The sequence below is a fragment of the Gambusia affinis genome, linkage group LG24 (genome assembly GCF_019740435.1).
Source record: "Gambusia affinis linkage group LG24, SWU_Gaff_1.0, whole genome shotgun sequence".
Taxonomy (NCBI): domain Eukaryota; kingdom Metazoa; phylum Chordata; class Actinopteri; order Cyprinodontiformes; family Poeciliidae; genus Gambusia; species Gambusia affinis.
The window spans coordinates 2,276,989-2,297,946 of NC_057891.1; the positions used below are offsets into that span (position 1 = coordinate 2,276,989).

Here is a 20,958-nt window from a genome sequence, read left to right on the forward strand (position 1 = left end):
CTTGTCTCTAATGATGCTTTTTGTTTTCTTTCTCTTTCATGGCTGATGATCCTCTTCCTCCTCACCCTGCAGGTAAGACTCCCGTTTAGTCCTCACTGTTTAACCCTCGGCTGGCTCTTGGTGTTTGTTGTCGTCGTATCAGGACTGCAGTCATGCACGTGTGCAGATTGTCCCCACCCTTCCTGTTTCTGTAGCAACATGAGGGGAGCCGCTTCATCTCCTGCTCCGCTCTGAGTTTGTCTAATAATTTCACCAGAAAACAGAATTAGTCCAAGCAGTGAACCCTGTGGTTCTCCAACCTGTTGTTCAGATCGAGAAACTGAAATATCGGATCCATATGAGTCAACCAAACCTGGAGCTGCTTTGTTTATCTCTGTAAACAAATATTATACAAATAAAGAAGAGAAGATCAATTGGTAAAGTAATAAACCAAACCTGATACAGGATTATTTAAATCAGGCTAAATTTAGTTTAGGAGCAGAAAATATTTAATGAAACAATCGGAAAATACACATTTGCACATTATTACTATAATTATTAATGATATTTTAGTAATATTTAAAAAAATTATATTAAAGTATTATAATTTTGCTCATGTTGCATAAGCAACATGCTTAAATATTTAATATTAGCTTTATATATTTTAATGTTTTGAAATTAAAGTTTTTGAAATATAAATTAAAATATTTAATTATAGTTTTAATTTTATGTATTTTAATAATTTAATTGTATTTATTAAGCTTTTTTAGAATATATCTTTTAATATTGGAATAATATGTTAATGGTTTAATATTAGTTTTTAAATATATATAAATTGATTGTAATTATATTATCATGTAATTTTAATATACATCTTTATAATTTTAATAAATGTTTCTTTCTATATATATTTTTTCCCCCACCAGGGGGTCCTTTTTGTGGGCTCTAGTGTCCCTTTTTTCATAGTAGGCTGACAGGAAGGGGGGGGAAACATGCCGCAAATGTTGTCGGGTCCGGGAATCGAGCCCGCGACGGCCGCGTCGAGGACTGGAGGCCTCCAAGCGCGGGGCGCCCTACCCTCTACGCCACCGGAGCACGCCCCTTCTTTCTATATTTTTATAGGATTTTTAATAATAAATATTTTATAAATGTAATAATAACCACAACCTTTAGCTCTTGTTCTTGATGCAGGATGGTGATAAAACGTCTATATGAATCTTACAGAAGCAGCAAACCTGCTGCAGACGTTTGTTGTTGTATTTATCAGTAACTGAGTTTCTGATGAGTCATCTGGGTATTTTAATGACAGGCGGCCATTTGCATAGATCTCTCACATTTCCCCATTCAGGAGGTTTAACTTCCTTGAAGCTGTGAACTGTCAGCATCCGTTCGCCTAGGAAGCAGGCAGCGTTAGTGGAAATGATGAACCATCGGCTGCCTTCATGGAGAGTGTGTTTCACCACAGTGGCAGCTTCGGCGCCACCACTTCCGCCTCATGGCGCCCACAGCTGGTGAGAAGCAACAGACTCGTTTCAGGATTTTAAAGCTGCAGGCTGCTGCTGGTGGTGAACCGACGATAATGAACGGTTCGTCTCAAACAAAATTAATCCCATGTTCTTCATTTTTGTGACGCGGTGTTCAAACGTGGCCACACCTTTAAGATGGGTGTGTAACCTGCGGCTCCGGCTCAATCACGCCGTTGGTGATGTCAGTTTGCAGAAGCTCCGCTTGGTTTCTACGCCCACCGCTGAGCTGAGGGAGGAAGCTTCTGAGGTCGGCTGGGATTTCCTCTTATTCAATAGATTTGAGAGCGACACTGCAGCGCACTGAGCAGAGCAGCGCAGAACGGCCCGGCGGTACCAGGAAATATCACTTCCACCTGAACTTATCCCACATACAGAACAGCAGCTGAGAGCCGAGAGTCAGTCAGGAATCCATCCTGGGCTGATTTCTGCTGTGAGCCAACATCTGGATGCAGCTTCTCTCCTCTGTTACTGTCACTTTAATCTCTCTCACATCGGTCTGGTTAAATAAATCACAGCAAACCTCATCTCAAACCACTTTACTGGAGGAAAAATGCCACACCTCTAGGTTTATTCTGCATTTGCTCGCAGTTTTAAAATCACTTCTGAAGAGTAAAAAGCCAGATGTTTTCAAGACTTGTAGAATCAAGCAGTTAAAACAGTAGGACCTGTGTGACAGCATGAAGTAGGTTGCAAGAGAACAGATAAAAAACAAAGTTACTCTGCATCCAGTCATGTAATCAAAGCCATACTGTCACAAAAATGTTCATAGTGCCATCATTTATTATCTAATTAGATCATTTATTATCTAATTTCTATAAAATGTGGCTTACATTAAAGCTGGAACGTGTAAAATTTATATCCTTTATAAATATAAATCTATAAACATTTGGTTTCTGTCAAGACGTAAAAGAGGACAGAAGAAATTTCCATTTTATCTTAGACAATTTAATTTGACATAATTGGAGCTGTAGGAGACATAGTGCAGAGATTACATTAGAGGATATCAGGAATCAACACCAATGGATGGATCAAGCATATTCTAAGCTCTGGAGGCCTCGATTAAGGTCAGAGGTCATGATTCAACAGTTAAAAAGAGAGACTGGGAAAAAATGGCCTCCCCAGAAGAGTTCCAACAGCAGAACCATTTCTGACCCAGAACACACAGGTCCATCCCACATTTACCCAAAAACATCTTGATGATCCCCGAGACTTCTGAGAAACCATCTATGGACCGAGTTTTGTTACATTTGGCATGAAACTAACATTTCATAAACGGATGAACAGGCCGCTGCATGTTCATCCTGATAGACGGAGAGGAACCGATTCCTCGTTATCCAACAGAACCCGGTCCACGGCCGTACAGGAGCTGCATCTGCTAGCATCACCAAAACATACATTATTCCTCTACTAATACCGAACAAATTGCTTTTTATTAGCTCTGAAGTGATCATCGTCTCCACGTGTAGCTTGGGCTGCTGATAGCTAACCATCCCATAGCCTGATGTTTCCATGGAGACGGCTGTGAGGGAGTTGGACAGTGATCACTGATAATGATCAGTCCACATTAATGGAAAGCAGTTTATCAGAGGCCTGCTCTGCTGTAAGCGTGTTAGAGAGGGACGCTGACGAACAGAGAGCGTCTGCGGCTTCGACATGATCAGACACAGCCGATCCAACTGATAGAGTCTCCATGGAAACCAGAAACAGATCAGCTCCTCCTGCGTTTCGCGCTGAGGTTGGCTTTCATGTCTGCTGTAGTCTGAGGTTTTAACACACAGGAACATGTTCAACATGTTAGTTTGAGTGTGATCTGGTGGATCTATAGATCTGTAGATGACTGACTTCTACTATTGTTTTACTGACTGACTTACTGCTGATCTAGTGAGTAGTTTAACTTCTGGTTAATTTCCCAGAAGGTTGACTGGTTTTAACTGGCTGAGCAGTAAATGGACTCAGGAATGTGCTGAGTAGGTGTTTGGTTTTTGTTTTCCTGACAGGAAGTCATTTACTGAACTGGTTGTGTTGCAAATGAAAATTCTTCTTTCTCACTTACTTTTAGTACTTTAGCTCACTGGTCTTCCAACTTATTCCAGGAAAGAGGATAGGCTGTTACTGGGTTCACACATTTCTTGGATTACTGGCAGCTTTGTTGTTGTATTCATAGAGAGTATGATAAATAAAATGCAGTTTTCGACTCAATGCTGGTCTGAAAACATGAACTCTGGTTTGCCTGAAAACCTCACTCTCTGTTTGGTTGATGTGAACTCTGGTTCTGTTTGAATGTAGATGTGAATGCCAAGTGGACTACCTCGCATGGCATTCTGGGTAAATACAAGCAAAACAAATGAAAGAGTCATGAACTAGAAGCAGAAATGTCTTGTAAATAAACGATGCAACTTTATTTGTGTTTACATTTCATGATGAAGGAAGTTGCATTTATTGTCATCTTTCATTTCGTTTCCTTCAGTGATTTTTATTGCAGCGCCCCTACAGGTGAGGAGGGGAACAGGTTGCTCAAAGGGTTTTGTTGGTTTGACTCAGAGCAGAGAGAAAGAGAACCACTGCAGCTGAAAATGTAATAAATGTTGTAATTTTGGTCCCAATCGAAGCGAGTCTAGTCTTTAAATTAGACTAACTTTCTGCACAAATTACACACACTTCATGTATCTGCCAGTAAAAAGTATTTAAATGTAGTTTTACTCAAAACCGCTCAAACCGCTCACGTTTCAGACTGACTGCAGAGCTTTCAGATGAGTCAGGCCGGCTGAAAGTGAGACCCACAGCAGACCTTGAAGCTGGAGAGATGGCAGCCCTCACAGCTACATCCAGCTCCTGCTCTCATTAGTTATAAAACTCACTTCAGAGTGTGTGTGTGTGATTGTGTATGTGTGTGTCTGGGGGGGCTGTGTTTCCTGTCCTCAATGAGTTCATGGCACGACAGCGATAAGAGCGCCGGAGCTACATTATGTTTCCAACTCCATTACAGATTAGTCCCGATTGCTCCCCTCCTCATCCTCCCATCTTTTTCTCCTCCTCCTTCTCCTCCTCCTCCAATCAGCATTATAATATTCAGCAGCTCCAAACTGGAGAACATGTAATCATGCAAACCAGTGGAGAGCCAGACATCAGACTTTTTGGCAGCTGCTCATTTTTGCTCCAGCAATGTGTGTGTGTGTGGGTGTGTATTTGCATGTGTGTGTGTTTTCCCAAAATAATGATGCTGAATGTTTTCTCTCTCTCTCTCTCTCTCTCTCGTCATCCTCTCCTCCGACGGTCTCCTTCCTCTCCATTTTCAGCTCAGGATGTCGGGGTTGAAAGTTCGCACGCGAAGCTGTGTGTGTGTGGGTGTGTAGATGTTGAAAGTGAATTCGGTAAATTATCCGAATTTCCTACAGTTGTGTTGAAGTGAACAAAGAGCCTTCCTGAACCTCAGACATTGCTCTCTTTTTTCTTTATTTCTTTTTTCCTCTCTTCCTTTACTGTGTTGCTTTTATTATTTTTTCTTTTTCTCTTCTTTGATGTTTTGTTCCTTTCTCCTGTCCCTCCTTTTCTTCTTTAGTTTCTTCATTCCTTGCAACCTTTCTTCATCCTTTCTTTCCACCTTCTTTCCTTCCTTTGACTCTTCCATCTTGGTTTCTGAGGCCAGACGCTTTAACTGATAATAAAACCAAAATCATAAAACATATTTTCAGAAGTTCTTCAGTTGTTTGACTTGAAAGACACCAGGACATTTTCTAGTTAAGACTATTGAAGTTTCTCCAAGTTTTTAAACTCAATGAGAGAGTCATGAAGGTTAGCATCAGGACAGCTTCTGATTTCATCTTGCTCCAAAACTGAGCTGGCCCCTGAGGGCGGGACACACCTGCAGCGTGAAGCTAATCTCTGACAGCAGCCAGGAATTTTAATTCCTTGTTGGAGACACTGACTGATGAAATCCACTCTGTGAAGGAGAAGGAGTCCAGACCTGGAGCTGCCCGCTGACAGACGGGTCTGATCTGTACGGCTGACCCAAAAGTCACATTGACGAGTGTATACATTCAACCTTATTGCTGCAGGTCTGGGGTCAGAGGTCAGGTGTGGGTGAGACTGTTGTCAGAAAACAAAGTGAGCCGGATTATTCCAGTAAACAGCGTCTGAGATCCACATGCAACCTGTGGGTAATTAACCCTCCACTGAGTGGGTTTGGGTTTAGCATGTTGAAGGTAAGATATTCGTAATTAATATAATACAGACAAACGTACTCGGAAATTATTAGTAGTATTATTTACCCTAAAAGAAAACTAAATGCTGTCGTCGCGGAAGGATCTCCAGTAGCAGTCCGTCATGCAACAAGTCTGAAAAAGCCTCTGACTTAAGGCAGTTACTGTATTACTCATAACATGATAACAACTCAACATCCAGACAGCTGAGACCATTTTCCATTGTAACACAAACACTGCTGACCCACCTCATTTGCTTTTGCTGCTCGTCTGAGATGTTGGAGTTGGGGATATAATCCATGCCCAGTGTGGAGGCTGCATCCATGAAGCCCTCTGGGGTTTGAGGTCATAGTTCATGTGTTAATTTGCTCCCAGCTGTAAAATCAATAGCTATAAAAACAAGATAAATAAGCATCAACATTTAGCTGTAAATGTTGATTGTCTGTAGAGTTCCATGTAGCAGAAAAAGGAGAACCTGTCGACATAAAACTGGATGTCATCTGCATAGAGTTGATCAGAGGGATCAGAAAAAGACTGAATAAAGCTGGCTAATTAAAATTGGGCCCAAGAACTGCACCCTGTGGAGCCCCTCAGTGTCAGAAGTGAACCTGTCTGTCCTGATTCAGAATCTCCTATCAGATCTGAGTCCAGTCCAGTAACCGACAATACTGAGATGTTGATGTCCAGACGGCTGCATTCAGCTGCAGTTCAGGGTTTCTCCACCTGCCTCTGACCCTGTTGTTCTCCAGAGCGTATATTTAGTCGCCTGAAGTCGGGACCAATGCAGAACAAACGCCACCCTGTCATTTACTGTCGGGCCTCCAGGTTTGTAGCCGTATAATTCAGCGAGTGCTTGAGATTTTCAGGCAGAAAGGTCAGGTTAACACTTTAAATCCTGCTGTTTTTAATTGTTTTTTCTTCTCCTGAGAGGGAACATGAAAAACCTGCAGCATCAGCAGGTGATTTCTGTTGTTTTTCTGGGTTCTTTCTAGTAAGAAGTGCCATGCTTCTGTGGGGCATTTATCGTCACGGGTGGGTGTGGAACTTTACCTCGGATCAGCAGCTAAGCAGAAAATCCATGCATGTAGAGAAATGTAAGAAATATTTGACCATTTAATGACTTCTGGTGGTGCAGATCACAGCAGCTGTCACTGATCAAAGGGACAGGAGCAAAACAGGAAGTCACACAGCAGATGAAGCATGTTTAGATGATTTACAACCAGAGACCAACTCACAACCTGAAACCTGCTGGTGTTCATGTCCAGACCTGCGCTCCCCGCTCATGTGAGAGCAGAAGGCATGGAGCGATCCTGATCTCCTGTCATACCCCCGCCTCCGTCATCCTGCAGCCCAGCAAGAGGCAGAACAATGGCTCCCTTCAGCGCTCCGGTTTCAAAGTCAAAGAGAAACCACAAAGTGCAGGAGAGCCCGAGCTGGAAGACGGAGGGATGAAGGAGAGGGAGAGGCGAGGAGGCCTGCAGTCGGGGTCAACAAGTGCAGGAAACAAGATGAACTGAGGAAAGTCTGAGAACCTGAAGATGTTTCTTTGAAACTGGATGAAAATAAGAAAATATTCGGACTGGCAGAAGATGAAGATGCTTTGTCCAGAAATCTGTCCTAGTTGTTCTCAGGTTTTTAATTTAAGTTTTGTTTGATGAAAACCTTCAAAGCACATAAACTCATGTTTAGTTTTTTTCTTCCAGACCAGGAGTCTGCAGCCTGCGGCTCTTTGGACCTTACAAAATTACTCTTAATAACTCATAAAAAAATGAAACCATAGTTTTGTAGCCATATAATTCAATTGTTTTAACTTTTGAAAATTTTCTGCAATATTTGCATTGGATTTCCACAAAGAATAACACTAAATGTACCAAAAATATGCATTTATGTCTGTTTTCTTTGGCGTTAGTGAAATGCTTGTTTTAACAAAACAAAAAACATCCTCTTTTATTTTCATCTTCATTTTAAATCCTAAAAGTAGAAATGAAATGCTGGAGCCATTTCCTACAGTAAACGTTCGTCTGAGGAGTTGTCTTTGTGACATCAGCAGCTGTAAGTGAGTTTTATTTGGCCGACCTGAGAGCAGAATGGCTCTTGAGTTTTAAAAGGTTGCAGACCTCTGGTCTGGAGTTTTCTTCAATGTTCCTGAATTCTCTTTAGTTCTGTCATAACTGTGTGGAGCCAACAGAACCGGAGGATCAGTTCTTGTTTTTGTCAGAGTCCAGGACCAGATGGGTTTTTTTGATCAGCCAAATGAGTCTGGAGCGGAGCTGTACGCAGCGCTGCAGGGCCTCCTCTTCATCACAGAGGAGGAGGAGGAGGATTTGGTTTCTCGTGTTTTATGACGGCTCTGGAGGTCAGCTGGTGCTGGTTAAATGGTGGCTCTGGAGCGTGAAGTCAGTTTCTGCTCCATCAGAAGGAGAACTGGGCTTTCCAAAAAGTATGGTGCTGCTTTCACTGCCCTAACTTTTTACTTCTACCTGCGCTCTTCTCCTCCGTCAGAATCTTTTCATTCCTTGTGTTTTATCCTCACCTGGTCTCCTTTTTGTTTGACCGAGTTTCTGCTAATTACTCACCTTTTTCTCCCCTCTGGATCAGACTCTATTCTTCTTGTCAGGCCTAAAATAGCTCAGTGTTGCTGTAATAACACAGAACCACTAAACCAAATGGCCTCCAGCTATGACTGTGTCGAGGCGCAGCGCTCTGAGCATGCCCAGACCAAAACCACTGTGAGGCAACAGCGAAACCGAAGACATGGAGAAAACAACACGTCGTCGCTCTCGCGCACCACATCCAGCTGCTCCTCGTTTGTTTGCATCTTCTCATTATTTTTCAGACTTCTTCTTTCACTGAATGCACTCGGTCGTGTTGGGTTTCTGTTTGAAATGCGTCTCTCTTTAATTTCTGGAAGTTTTTGGTGTGTCATCAGGCGTTCCTGTGAACTGAGCTCATTTTTGTGACGTTGCAGTGAATAACTCATACGGTTTTATTTCATGAGCATCTCCAGTAATCAGCCAAATTCTAAAAGGTGTGTTTGGATAACGATTACTATTCAAAACAAAAAGACGGCTTGAGTTTATTTTATTTAAGGGTGTAGGACACGTGAGCAGTGAGCTAGATTTGTGTATCACTGCTAAGCTAATGAAATTAAAGCCAGTAGTAAACAATAGAGCAAAGGTCCGAGTACACAGCCTTGAGGAACCTCTTGTAAACCAGGGCTGTAGGAAATAATAGATAATAATCTAAAACATTGACTACTTAGTAATCATTATGGTGATTACTCAGTTCCAGAGCAATAACCTGTTAATATGCTGATTCAGAAAACCCACGTTCATCTTTTATACGTTTTGTAGCAAAGTTTTCTATTATTGAAATCAGTCTAGAGTTTTTTCTGTCTGTCTTCTATGAATTCAGTCCTTTAAAAGTGCCAGATATTCATGTTTCTGTCTTTACAGCTCATTCATTTTATCATTAAGATATAATTGTTTTTCATCAGAAATTTCATTGATTGGTATCCCCTAATTAGCAGTGATTGAAGCTAAGAAGAGTCTGTATCTAGACGTTTGGAGGCATGCTGGTGAAAATTGTCCATAAAGCAAGTTTTCAGCTCTATAAACTCAGTTCTGAGTAAAATAAACACATAAAGCAGGCCTGAACACATCCAGTCATGTAGAAGCGCAGCAGCAGTGGGAAGACGGCCTGAGGACCGCTGAGGGGAAACAGCATCAAATCGATTGTAGCTCTGGAGTTTTGGCATAAATGGAGTTTAATGGCGTGCGGAGCGCGTTCTGGGAGCAGTAAAACATTTGAAAGGAAACTCCCTCTGAGCCGAGTCGGAGCAGAGGATCATGGGATTAAAGAGAAGTGTGTTTTTATGTGATCTGTGTATGTTGTCACTCCAGAGGAAGCCTGTGTGTTGCCACTCAGTCGTGATGAGGTTGGGGAGACCTTTCAGCCTCGCAGTGGTCTGGGTGTGAGCTGGTGTTGGTGGGTGGTCGTTCAGCACTCATCATGTGTGAAAAGACAGAGCTGAGCTCTGGGAATGTGCAGCTCCATTAAGCAGAGTAAATCATCACAAGGAGCGTCACTTTTCCTGTCGTCCTAACAGCCCCACTCGTCTCTAATGAGTTTCTGTCTCGGTTCCTGCGGCTGCTTTGGTATCCAGCTCCAGCTGTGTCATAATTTAGAAAATGTCCCTCTTCATATTTTGCTTTTGTGGATCAGAGAGTTGTGTAAGTGCGAATGAATGTGGATTCCTTGGTATAAAATGTTAAAGTTGGCTCCTGCAGCAGGACACTCCCAGTTAGGAGATTTAAAGGGTGATTCTGGGACGCTTCCCTCCTTTGTGCTGCGTTTGGTTTTAGAGCAGCCCATCTGGTTGGTTGTTCCTGCCTTTGTAGCTGGCCACTATCACATTTTCTGGGGTTACTGGAGCTCTGTGTGCTTTACAATGGAAAGGTTTGGGAACTGATTCCAGTCTTCTCTCTTCATACAGTAGATTCTCCATCCAAATTCAGCCAGGCTGAGCTAAAAACCTGGAAGAGAGGAAAATACGAATTTGGTCAAAACTTTGATTTGGCCCAAATTATTGAAGTTTTTTTATTTTATTTTAGGAGTTTTAGAATATTTAAGTATTTAAAGTTTATAAAGTTATCATTATAAACTGGAAACAAAATGGATGCCATGCATCGATTAATATAGGAATATTTCTGTCCAGTTTCTGTACAAATATCTTATTACACTTGAAATAAGATGAAACTATTTTAAGTAACTTTTCAGGAAGTCGTCAATAATTGACTTTAAAAAATAATTTTTCCACTAGCATATTATTTCACTTTCTCCACATTATCAATGAAAATAATCTATCAATCGAATTAATACTTTTGAAATCAAGATTGCGTTATTGTTGACTTGAAACAAACACATTTTCTACCCTTTTTGTCCCTTTTTATAGTCAGAAACCTGTTTGATGTTGGATAAGTTTATAAAAATCAAACTGCTGAGTCATGTTAAAACCGCAGACTCAGAGAATGCTGACTCAACAGTTGCCATGGGGATTCCCCCCATTTTCTACAAGCCACAGCTCCAGTGTTTTTATCTGAGGACCAGGCCTGAATGAAAACCTCAAACAGAGTTGCTTGGTATAAATTACTAGTCTGATTTTAAATGTTCCCAAACAGAAGCAGCAGAACCTCTAATATAACTTCAGAGGTAGATCTTTCTGTCTTACTTTGGTCCAACTTCATGCTCCAGTGTTGAAAGAAAAAGTCAGAGCTGCTGTTTTCCCTTCACTGAGGCCAAAATAAGAAGTTTAAATCAAAGTGTTTCTGCTTATTTCAGCGTGGAAACAAACCTATTAGATAAAGTCTGAGTTATTTAACTTTAAACGATGATGTATTATGCATATTAAGTTATATTTGGTGTTAAATAGGCAGTTGTAAGGTCTGACGACGTGGTGGGTGGTTTTGGTACCTAACCTCCGGGAATCCCAGTGGTCCTTTAGCAGTGGTGCGTTATTCCCAGTTGAATCCCATTTTGATGGATTCATTATGAAAGCTGAAGAACAGGAAGAGGAAAAGCTCCAGATGTAATGATGTTAATAAATGTGCTTCCATTCTTTAAATTTGGCAAAATCATCAACTTATAGAGTTTATTTGCTGTATATGTCAGTGACTCTTCTCTTGTCTGTTAAAAGTGGGTCTGGACCTTTAAAACGCCACATTTTTGTCCTTTGAGTCACAAAGGCCTCGGTGTGAAGCGTTTCCTCCTCCTCCAGAGTTTGAGCTTGTCAGACCTAATCATCACTGTGAGGATGTGCTGGTTTTCTGGCTGATCTCTGTTGCTTTTTAAAGGACTTATAATCTCCGGGTTTCCATCCACTGCCTCCAAATTACACATTTCATTCCTTCAGGATTGTTTTCCATCGGCGGTGATCTGCCTCCCGATCGATGGGGTGTCTCTGTGAGCCTCGCAGGCCTCCATCCACCACTTCACACGCAGCCGTTCTTCCCCCAAAAAGTCCCCTTCCCTGCTGAGTTCAGATCAGCGAGTCCAACGGGTAATTTTGTGGCTCCGCCTGTTCTCCTCGTTTGGCTTCTAGAGGAGCAGCGTTGGATTTCAGAGCTCTCACTCTGCAGCTGCAGCTTTTCCTCCTCTTTAGTTTCAACCTCCAGCTCTCCGTCTGCTTCCCTCCTCCATCATCCATTTGAGGATGATGGGAGACTTTCCGTCTCCCAGCCCGCCTGCTTCCTCTCTGAGGATATTTTAAGCCGTTATTTTCTCCGCTGTTATTGAGTCGCTCTGTCTGAGTGATAAGAGGAGGAAGAGGAAGAGATGCAGGAAGCATCAGGCCGCTCCGCCCTGATAGAAACATGCAGACAGATAAAAGCTCTTCCCTCTGCTCCATCACCTCAACTGAGTTCAACATTAAAGATGTTTGTATTTTTCTCCTGCAGCCGTCATGACAGCCGGCCCGAACGGCTCCAGCTGGAGCAGCGAGCGGGAGCGGCTGTTTGGAGGAAACGTCCAGAGCGCCGCGCCGCCGTCGCTCTCCTCCTCCTTCTCCACGGTGACCACCTCCATCGACGGAGTCAGCTTCTCTGAGGGAGACCTGCTGCTGCAGGTTTGGCTTTGCTTCAGAGCTGCAGCTCAAAGGTGATTGGCTCAGAAAGCAACCATGCCTCCTCTCTGCCTGCAGGCGCTGAACGGCTTCGTGTTGGTGGTGACGGCTGAAGGTTACGTCTTCTACACGTCGCCCACCATCCAGGACTTCCTGGGCTTCCACCAGGTACAACACAGCAGCTACTGTCAACATGCACCAAGCACCTGTGTGTCACCCTGGTGTGTCACCCTCATGTTCTGCTAAATCATTGTCATTGTTTTCACATAATATTCACAAAATTGACAGTAAAACCTTAAAAGGGAGCAGATTTGTAACCTCAGCCTCACATTTCATATTTTCTGTGAAATTTAACTACAAATTATTCACGTAAAATTATTTGTGGCAAATTTTCAGATTTTTCTTGTGGAAATTTCACCAATTGGCATTTTTTTAACCTAACTTTAAATTATTCTAGAAAAATTTACTGATTTTCAGATTTTTTAAAAAAAAGTAGCATAACTCCAAATTATTCACAACAAATTTGCGCATTTGCAGATTATTTTTATAATACTTAACTCCAAATTTCAGTGGAAAATTCACTAATTTTTCTGTAGAACTCCAAATTACTGTTGGAAAGTAGCAGCAGGCCGAGCACAGACCCTGGAGGAACGCCGTTCCTCACAGTAACGTCTCAGATCACCAGGAAGACGTCAGTCAGTCAGCCCTGATCACTACACATCCTCCACCGTGCTCATCAGCTCACAGGAGAAGCTTTCTCACATGTTAATTTCACCCACCTGGAGAAGCTCAGTGTTTGGCTCAGTTAAAGTCCAAGTGTGGCGTAGCAAAGTCCAAATATTAATTATTATTTCCTGCGGTAAATAAATGCTCAGATTAAAGTTTTAAACAACTTTTAGGCTGTTTGTTCCCATCAGAACTCTAAAAACAAGTATTTTAGCTTTTAGGTGTGTGGCAGATGAAGTGTCAGCTGAATGACACGCTGACTGACACACACACACACACACACACACACACAGACACACACTCGTACTGAATCACATGAGAGTGCGTGAGAACTGAACCTCTTTGTCGGCTCTGAACTCTTGACTCGTAAACACATCCGTTTGAACCGGGGTTAAACATGTCTGCAATCTGAGGCCGGGGGTGGGGGACAAAAACTGTTCCCGGGGGGAAACACGTGGTTCACACACACACACACACACACAGCACGGTGTGTGTTTTCAGCTGATCCAGGAACTCTGCACCAGCTGCTGTGGTGATTAGTTTCAGCTCTTCTGGAGCTGATCTGCTGAGGAGGAGATCAAAACAGGAACCAACCTGTGTGTTTTAGATGTTTAGCACACAGACACCAGGGGGCGCCAGACTCAGACACGTTTGACTGATTTGTGTCGTTGTCGTTCAGTCGGACGTCGTCCATCAGAGCGTGTTTGAGCTGATCCATGCAGACGACCGCGCGCTCTTCAGACGCCAGCTTCACTTCTCCTTCGACTCCGACGCCGATGGATCCGAGAGTCCCAGTGAGTCTGACGCAGGACAACGCACCTGAACCATTCATCCTCTTTGCTGTTTCCTTTTACGTCCATAGTACTTAATTAATGGCTTTCCATTCATTGCACTGATTATGCATCTTTAGTTTTGGTTTTTAGTTGGTTTTTTTCCTTGTTCAGCAGAAACTCGTCTGTTCTTCAGCTGCGGATCTGTTTTGTGTTTAGTTAAAATGTTTTCATTGTTTTTTCAGTTTCTGTTCTGCTCTTCCAACCAGCCTTGTTTTGTTTGTTTTTCTATGTCGGCTTTGCTTGTAATTTCCTTGTTTTACATAAATTTCACTCTGATTTATGGTTATGATTCAGAGTTTTCTCTCTGTGGGTCGGAGATGCAGCTGTTGTCGTCCTTTCTGCATCTCTTTTTTTCTGTTTTTATGGAAGCAGGTTTGGTTTGGCAATTTTTTCTGTTATTTTGGTAATTTCAGTTTTGTATACTTTAGTTTTGCTTCTTTATTCTAGTTTGTTTTATAGGTTTAATTGTTTTTACACGGTGCTCTGCAGAAAAACGACGGATTTTTTAAAGTGCAAATCTAGTTTGAAGCGTCCTGACTGTGTTGTCTGCTCCCTCGCCGTCCAGGTGAGCAGAACAGCGCTGACATCAGCACCAACGTGGTGGCCTATGACCTCCAGACCATCCCTCCTGAGAACTCGTCCTTCCTGGAGAGAAACTTCTGCTGTCGTTTCCGCTGCCTCCTGGACAACTCGTCTGGCTTCCTGGTAAGACGCTCTTCCTTTTCTTCCTGAAGCCGCCGCGCAGATCGTCGCTCTGAGCTGCGTCTCTTCGTCCTCAGGCTCTGAACTTCCGCGGCCGGCTCAAGTTCCTCCACGGTCAGAACCGGGTGTCTGAGAACGGGTCGCTGGTTCCGCCTCAGCTGGCTCTGTTCGCCATCGCAACGCCGCTGCAGCAGCCGTCCATCCTGGAGATCCGCACTAAGACGCTCATCTTCCAGACCAAACACAAGCTGGACTTCACGCCCATCGGCATCGATGGCAGGTGAGTTAAAACACCGACCGGCCGTCGGAATGGCGAGCCGCCGCCGTAGCAGGAAGCTGACGTGTGTATGTGTCCGCAGAGGGAAGATTGTTCTGGGTTACAACGAGGTGGAGATCAGCATGAAGGGTTCAGGCTACAGCTTCATCCACGCCGCCGACATGATGTACTGCGCCGACAAGCATCTACGAAGTAACAAGAACTAAAAACTACTAAATACTCCAGAATAATTCCAATCATTATGAACCAGATGTTCCTCTAAAGGCTGGAAATATTCTGAAATAACAAAGGAAAAGGTCAATTGATAAATATTGATCAAATTTTATAAAAATGTCATACATTTTGGTCATGTATAACATCTTTATAAATACTGACAAAATTTAGATTTAAAAATGGTGACTATTGATCATTTTCATAAATATTGACGCATTTAGTTAATTATGGATATATTTTAATAAATAAGGGTGACTGTTTGTAGATATTGATCCACGTTATTGATACCTGGTACAGTCAATGTTTCCTGATGGATCTGATCTGTTGTAATAAATGCTGGTGATTTAAATTGTGCTTCTTGTCTTCAGTGATGAGAACCGGAGAAACCGGCTTCACCTTCTTCAGACTGCTGGCCAAAGATCGGCGCTGGGTCTGGGTCCAGTCCAATGCCCGGCTGCTCTATAAGGACGGGCGGCCAGAGTTCATCGTGGCGCGGCAGCGAGCGTTGACGTGAGTCCTGGTCCGGACCGGAGACTTGGACTTGTCCGTGGGTCTGCTCCTGACCCGCTGTGTTTGTCGCTCTGCAGGAACGAGGAGGGGGAGGAGCAGCTGCGCCTGCGCCAGCTGCAGCTGCCCTTCAACTTCGCCACCGGTGAGGCGCAGCTGTACGATCTGCCGCTGAGCCTGGAGAACCTGGACGTCCCGGACCTCTGCTCCGCGCCCAAACTCCGGAAAACGGAGGGAGAACCCAGCAACTCCAGCTCCCTGCTGGACTGCCTGCGGAGCCAGGGCCGCGCGGCCTACTGCAAGCACGAGAACCCCAATGGCATGAGCTCGCTGAGCGATGTGGCGTTCCAGGACTCGCACGCCACCGTCAGCATCCCCCAAGAGCTGCAGCCGGAGCCGGCGGCCGGCGTGCCGCTGCTGCGCATGGACCCCACCATCCAGGACATGGTGGAGACGCTGGAGCAGCTGTTCGGCGACGCAGACCTGATCGAGGCGGTGGACGTCGGGCCGGAGGAGCTGCAGAGCTGGGAGAACTCTCTGATGAACTTCACCGCCGGCAGCCAGGTGTTCCAGGACGACATGAACGACCTGCTGAGCAGCGACATCCTGACCTACGTGGCAGAGCAGCTGCAGATTGAGGGCGGCCTGGCCTTCCCCAACCCACTGGACAAGATCCAGAACCACAACCCGGAGCTGGCTGGGCAGCACGACTTCAGCTGGCCCGTCCAGACCCAGAACCAGAACCAGATCCAGAACCAGATCCAGAACCCGATCCAGAACCAGATCCAGATCCAGAACCAGAACCAGAACCAGATCCAGATCCAGATCCAGCCGGCGCCTCTCTCTGGGACGGCCAAGCTCAGCCACCTGGACTTCCCTCCCATGACTTCTGCTGGGTTCAACGGCCTGCCGGTTCCGGTTCCGTCTTCCCTTCAGCTGAGCAGCTCCTCAAACATGACCTTTAACCCTTCGTGTCGTCAGCGCCAGGTATTTAAAAGCAGCCCTACAGAGTTAATGGACCCGGACCAGAACACGGGCGGAACCGTCAACCCGGTGTTTATCTTTAAAGGCTCCCAGAGGGGCGAGTCCGGCCCAGCCCAGAACTTTGTAGAACCGTACGCCCCAAATATTTCAAGCGGCGCCGACATTCAGCTGCCGCTGTCCGGGTTCCAGCCTAACCCCACCATCCTGAACCCCTTTAGAACCCCTGAGCCTGGCCCGTTCCCCGACCACCTGGACTGCATGTTCAGAACCGCCGCCGCACCGCTGCCCAACGGCGTCCATCACGACCAGGCCAGAACCGACCCGGACTCCTTCCAGATGCCGGCCAAGGCCACCTGCCGCTACCAGCCGCTGCCTGCGGGCGGCGCTGTGGTGGCGGCGCTGCCATCGCATAAAGAGCCGCCGCTGACCTACCAGGTCAAGTCCAACGGTCGGACAATACAGCAACACATTCTACACTTCAGTGAAAACACACAGGTTGACTCCTTCTCCTTCTTACTTTGACTAGGACAACAAGCACAGAAATATGAGAATCAATAAATAAAAAAATACTGATCTGAAACACTGAGGTATGGAACCTCAAAAGGGACAAAATTAAATAAAATACTTTATATTAATTATATAATTTATTTTATTCAGAAATGTGATTAAATGGTTAAAATTCAAACCTCCAACAGCTGATGCAGAAAATGAATTAATTATGTATTTAATTTTGTTTTTATGGTTCCACCATGAATTTACTTGATCAAAGTCGGGAGGCGGGGCTTATAATGGCGCTTTCCCATCAGCCCTTTGGAGAGACTTTATAGTTTTTAGGACACAATGATCTATGATTAATTTGATGTTCAGTTCAACTTCAAAGAGATTTTCTTTTAAGATTTTTAATTTTACAAATGATGTCTTAGTTTATTCTTATAAAATGAGGAGAAAACTAAAACGTAAAACCAGAGCAGTCAGTTAGGATTGTTTTTAACAGCTGATAATTTTCTTTCACAATCCTATTAGTAATACTTTATTTATGTCACATAAAGAAGTTTGTTTTTAATCAATAAACTGCTCACAGTATCTGCAATGAATCATATTTTCAAATTAATTGACATTTATTGATGCTCATTTATGTAGAAGAATAGTAAATAGTAAAGATATAAGATAAAAATTGTACAATTTGAGGTTTTTAAAAATAATTTATATGAATCTATCATCACAATAAATGAAAATATACCTTATATGAAACTTAGAGCTACTAGATAGAAAGGCCTTTAGCTCCCCCTGGTGGTCAACATCTGCTAAACTTTCTAGATTAAATCTGGACTAAATCTCTCAGCTTTATTACCCAAATAATTCTGTTAAATCAGGAAAATACAAAGTTTACCACAGGTTTCCTGAACCGATGGCTCAGTTTTTAAACTTCGGATCTTTCCAGGTCTCTGAGTTGATGTGTTTTGTCTCCACAGATGGACAACCGTCCCATCGTTGGGAAGGGAGGATTCCCCTTCACCTCGCTGCCCAATGGGAAAACCTGCCTGACACAGAACAAATAGGACCGCTGAGACGCCTGGACTCCAACCCGGACTGAAACCCGGACTCATCCATGGAAAACCGTAAAGACTGGAGCGACTAACGAGGGTTAGACTGAAGAACAAGTTCAGCTTTGGTTCAGGTTTGGTGGCATTGGCTCAAGAAGACAATCAAGACTCATGACAGCTGGAGAAATATTTCCTCTTTTATGGGACTTATTAAGCAATTTGGATGACTTTATTGTAGTGCTTCCTCATACAGGAATCAGGAGTCTTCAAATTAACCATAAAAAAGGAAGAAAAATGTTTTGAGTCAATTTTTCTTCACATTCAATGGAGAGAAGTAACAAAAAGAGGCGTGGAGTGCTCATAAAGCATTAAAAGCATTTATTTAAAACACTTTTTATCGCTGGTGATGCACACAGGCAGTTTTAGGTGGTTGGAAGTGAATTTAAGTAAAACGGGACAGAATGCAAGCTGTTCGGTTCACCACCAGGGGGCAGCAGTTACAAACCAGAGTGATTCTCAATCTAAATAACTTCAACACCTAGAGGCCAGAGGTGGTATTGCGCTCCACACCCATTTGTTGCTAATTTTATCCCCATTTAAAAAAAAAAGAAGAAGACGAGGAGAACACTGAACCAGCCGCGTGTTTTTCCTGCTGTCCTGTTCAGCGCACAGATGTTCTGCTCCGACCCGAACGCCGAGCCGGGTTGACGATCACCGTTTCGTTGTTTGGTTGCTGTTCTAATCCGTCTCCATTGAGTTCATTTCAGCTGTCCCGCAGCGGGGAAGATTTGCTTTGCAAGCAGACATGGTATAATATAAAACCATGGACATAAACGCACAACAGAGTGACGTCATCATCCTACTACGAGCCTGGAAGTCGAGTCGATTCAGTGAAAACAGCTGCTTGTTTGTATATTTTAAAGCTTTGTCTCTGAGCCACATCTTTCTCTTCTCTTCCTTTTATTTTATTGATTTTATTTGTTTCTTCTGATGTTTTGCTCTTTTCTTGTCAGTGGGGTAAAATACAGATGGTGCCTTAAACTGATGGAGCTTTAAAAAGAATAAAAAGATTTAAAAAAAGGGAAAATATTTTAAAATTGACCAAATTTATTTAATTAGTTTAAAGCCAAACTTTGAGATTTGTTTCACTTTAAGGTGTTTGATTTGCCAAAGCACAGAAACATTTAGGATTAAATTCCTGGAGCCACTTTATGAAACTAAACGGGCACAAATTAAAACTTTAGCACTTAATTTTTTAAAGAGTAACTCTCGCTGCGCTGTTTGCACTAGATTTAAAGATAAAAATTTATTTTAGCAAGGCTCACATCCTCCTCTGTGTCTCCACATCCTTAAACCCGTCCAGCAGCAAAACACAGAAGTAAGACAGTGTAAGGCAGCTAATGTATATATAAAATAAGGAAAATAAATGGAAAATCTCCTTCATAGATGCCTTTTAATTGACTTAGTTTTAACAGCCCAAACTGAGCCAACTTTAGTAGCACTTCTTCCAGAATAAGAAAAGCGAATCGTTTTCATCAGATTTTAGAGGAAACAGACTTGAATTGAACCAAACTTTTGTAACCAAAGCCATCTAAGAAGCCTTACTCCTGAGGATACCAAAGGGAATGTAACGTAATTAACATTTTCCATAACGTTCATTTGTTAGTGGTTTAAACATTTTTAACCACAAACAGACGCTCAGGTCTCACCGCGAAGTTTATCCGATCTGGTTTCCTGTTGGTTTAAATGTTTTGCACAAGTCGGACATGGAACTCTGGGAAATGTAGTTGTCCTGCATTCAGCAGTTTTTACTGCAGAATGAATGGAACTCCCTGAACGTTTCCTCATGGAGCCGAACGTCTGTGATGTTTGGAGCTCAGATTCAGTTAGAAATCCAAACCCAGCATGAAGCGCTTCATCCTCAGTCAGTGCCTTTGTTTCATAAAGTATTCTATGTATAGAGATATAAATATATATTGTTACTCGCTCTTACACTATAAAAAGTCTTTAATATTTGACCTATATGCTTCAAACCTAAGGAAGCCTCCATTATGCAGTATCTATCTGTGTTTGTACATACGTTCATATGTGTAATCTTTCATATATCCTGTATTGTAATAATTATTGCCTTTATTTGACCCAGGCCTGTTATATTGAATAATTTCTGCACAGCTCATACGTAACCTCCTGCTCTCGTGTATTTTTGTCTTCTCTGCTTCGTTGTGTCTCAATATATTTGACCTTTAAATCTGTATCTGAGTGTTTGAGTCAGACTGTAAATCTCCACCATATTAAAGGTGATCTGATCACTGCAGATAGTCTCTGGGTTTTATTTAAAAAACTAAACGATCCGAACCAGAACTGGGTCGGATCTGGATCTCCTGGAACTGGAGCAGGAATGAGCTGCAATCCAGATCCGACTCAGCTCATTCAGGACCAATCAGGAGGGATTACACAACTATTGTTCATTTTATTTAAAATTTGGTTTAAATATATAAATGCTACCTATGGTTATACTGCGCTTTTATGGTGCATTCAAGTACATCTCATACACTGGATTGTCCAAATATCAACAAAGTGATTTAAACTTTTGTTTTGCAGGTTTACAAATTTTATTGATTATTTTTAATTAATCAAACCAGTTAATGGAATATTATTCCTTATCCAGCTCAACGTTTGCTCTGATTTCTCCACATTCGTTCTCTAAAAATTTATTATTTTTTAAAAAAGTAATCTAAAATGTACAAAAACCAGTTGAATGTGATGGTCTCCTGTGTCCACCAGGTGGCAGTGTAGCCACTTTAAGGCGGTTGTGGCATCAGTGTTGCTCCCAGTTTAACCTTTAATGG

General features: G+C 43.0%; 1 protein-coding gene across 3 annotated transcripts in view; it reads left to right on the plus strand.

Moving 5' to 3' along the window:
- Positions 1-20,423, plus strand: part of LOC122827162 (aryl hydrocarbon receptor-like) — a 39,301-nt gene extending 18,878 nt beyond the window's left edge. Inside the window, exons 3-11 of one of the 3 annotated variants that reach the window (XM_044109776.1) lie at positions 12,160-12,326; positions 12,402-12,491; positions 13,729-13,843; positions 14,448-14,587; positions 14,662-14,864; positions 14,944-15,053; positions 15,443-15,584; positions 15,662-17,060; positions 18,038-20,423. In XM_044109776.1, coding sequence (XP_043965711.1) covers positions 12,160-12,326; positions 12,402-12,491; positions 13,729-13,843; positions 14,448-14,587; positions 14,662-14,864; positions 14,944-15,053; positions 15,443-15,584; positions 15,662-17,060; positions 18,038-18,124 — 2,453 coding nt within the window. In that variant the 3' untranslated portion in view covers positions 18,125-20,423. The remainder of the gene's footprint in view (positions 1-12,159; positions 12,327-12,401; positions 12,492-13,728; positions 13,844-14,447; positions 14,588-14,661; positions 14,865-14,943; positions 15,054-15,442; positions 15,585-15,661; positions 17,061-18,037) is intronic. The other 2 variants (XM_044109777.1, XM_044109778.1) reach the window with 2 other exon arrangements.
- The last annotated feature ends 535 nt before the right edge of the window (positions 20,424-20,958 follow it).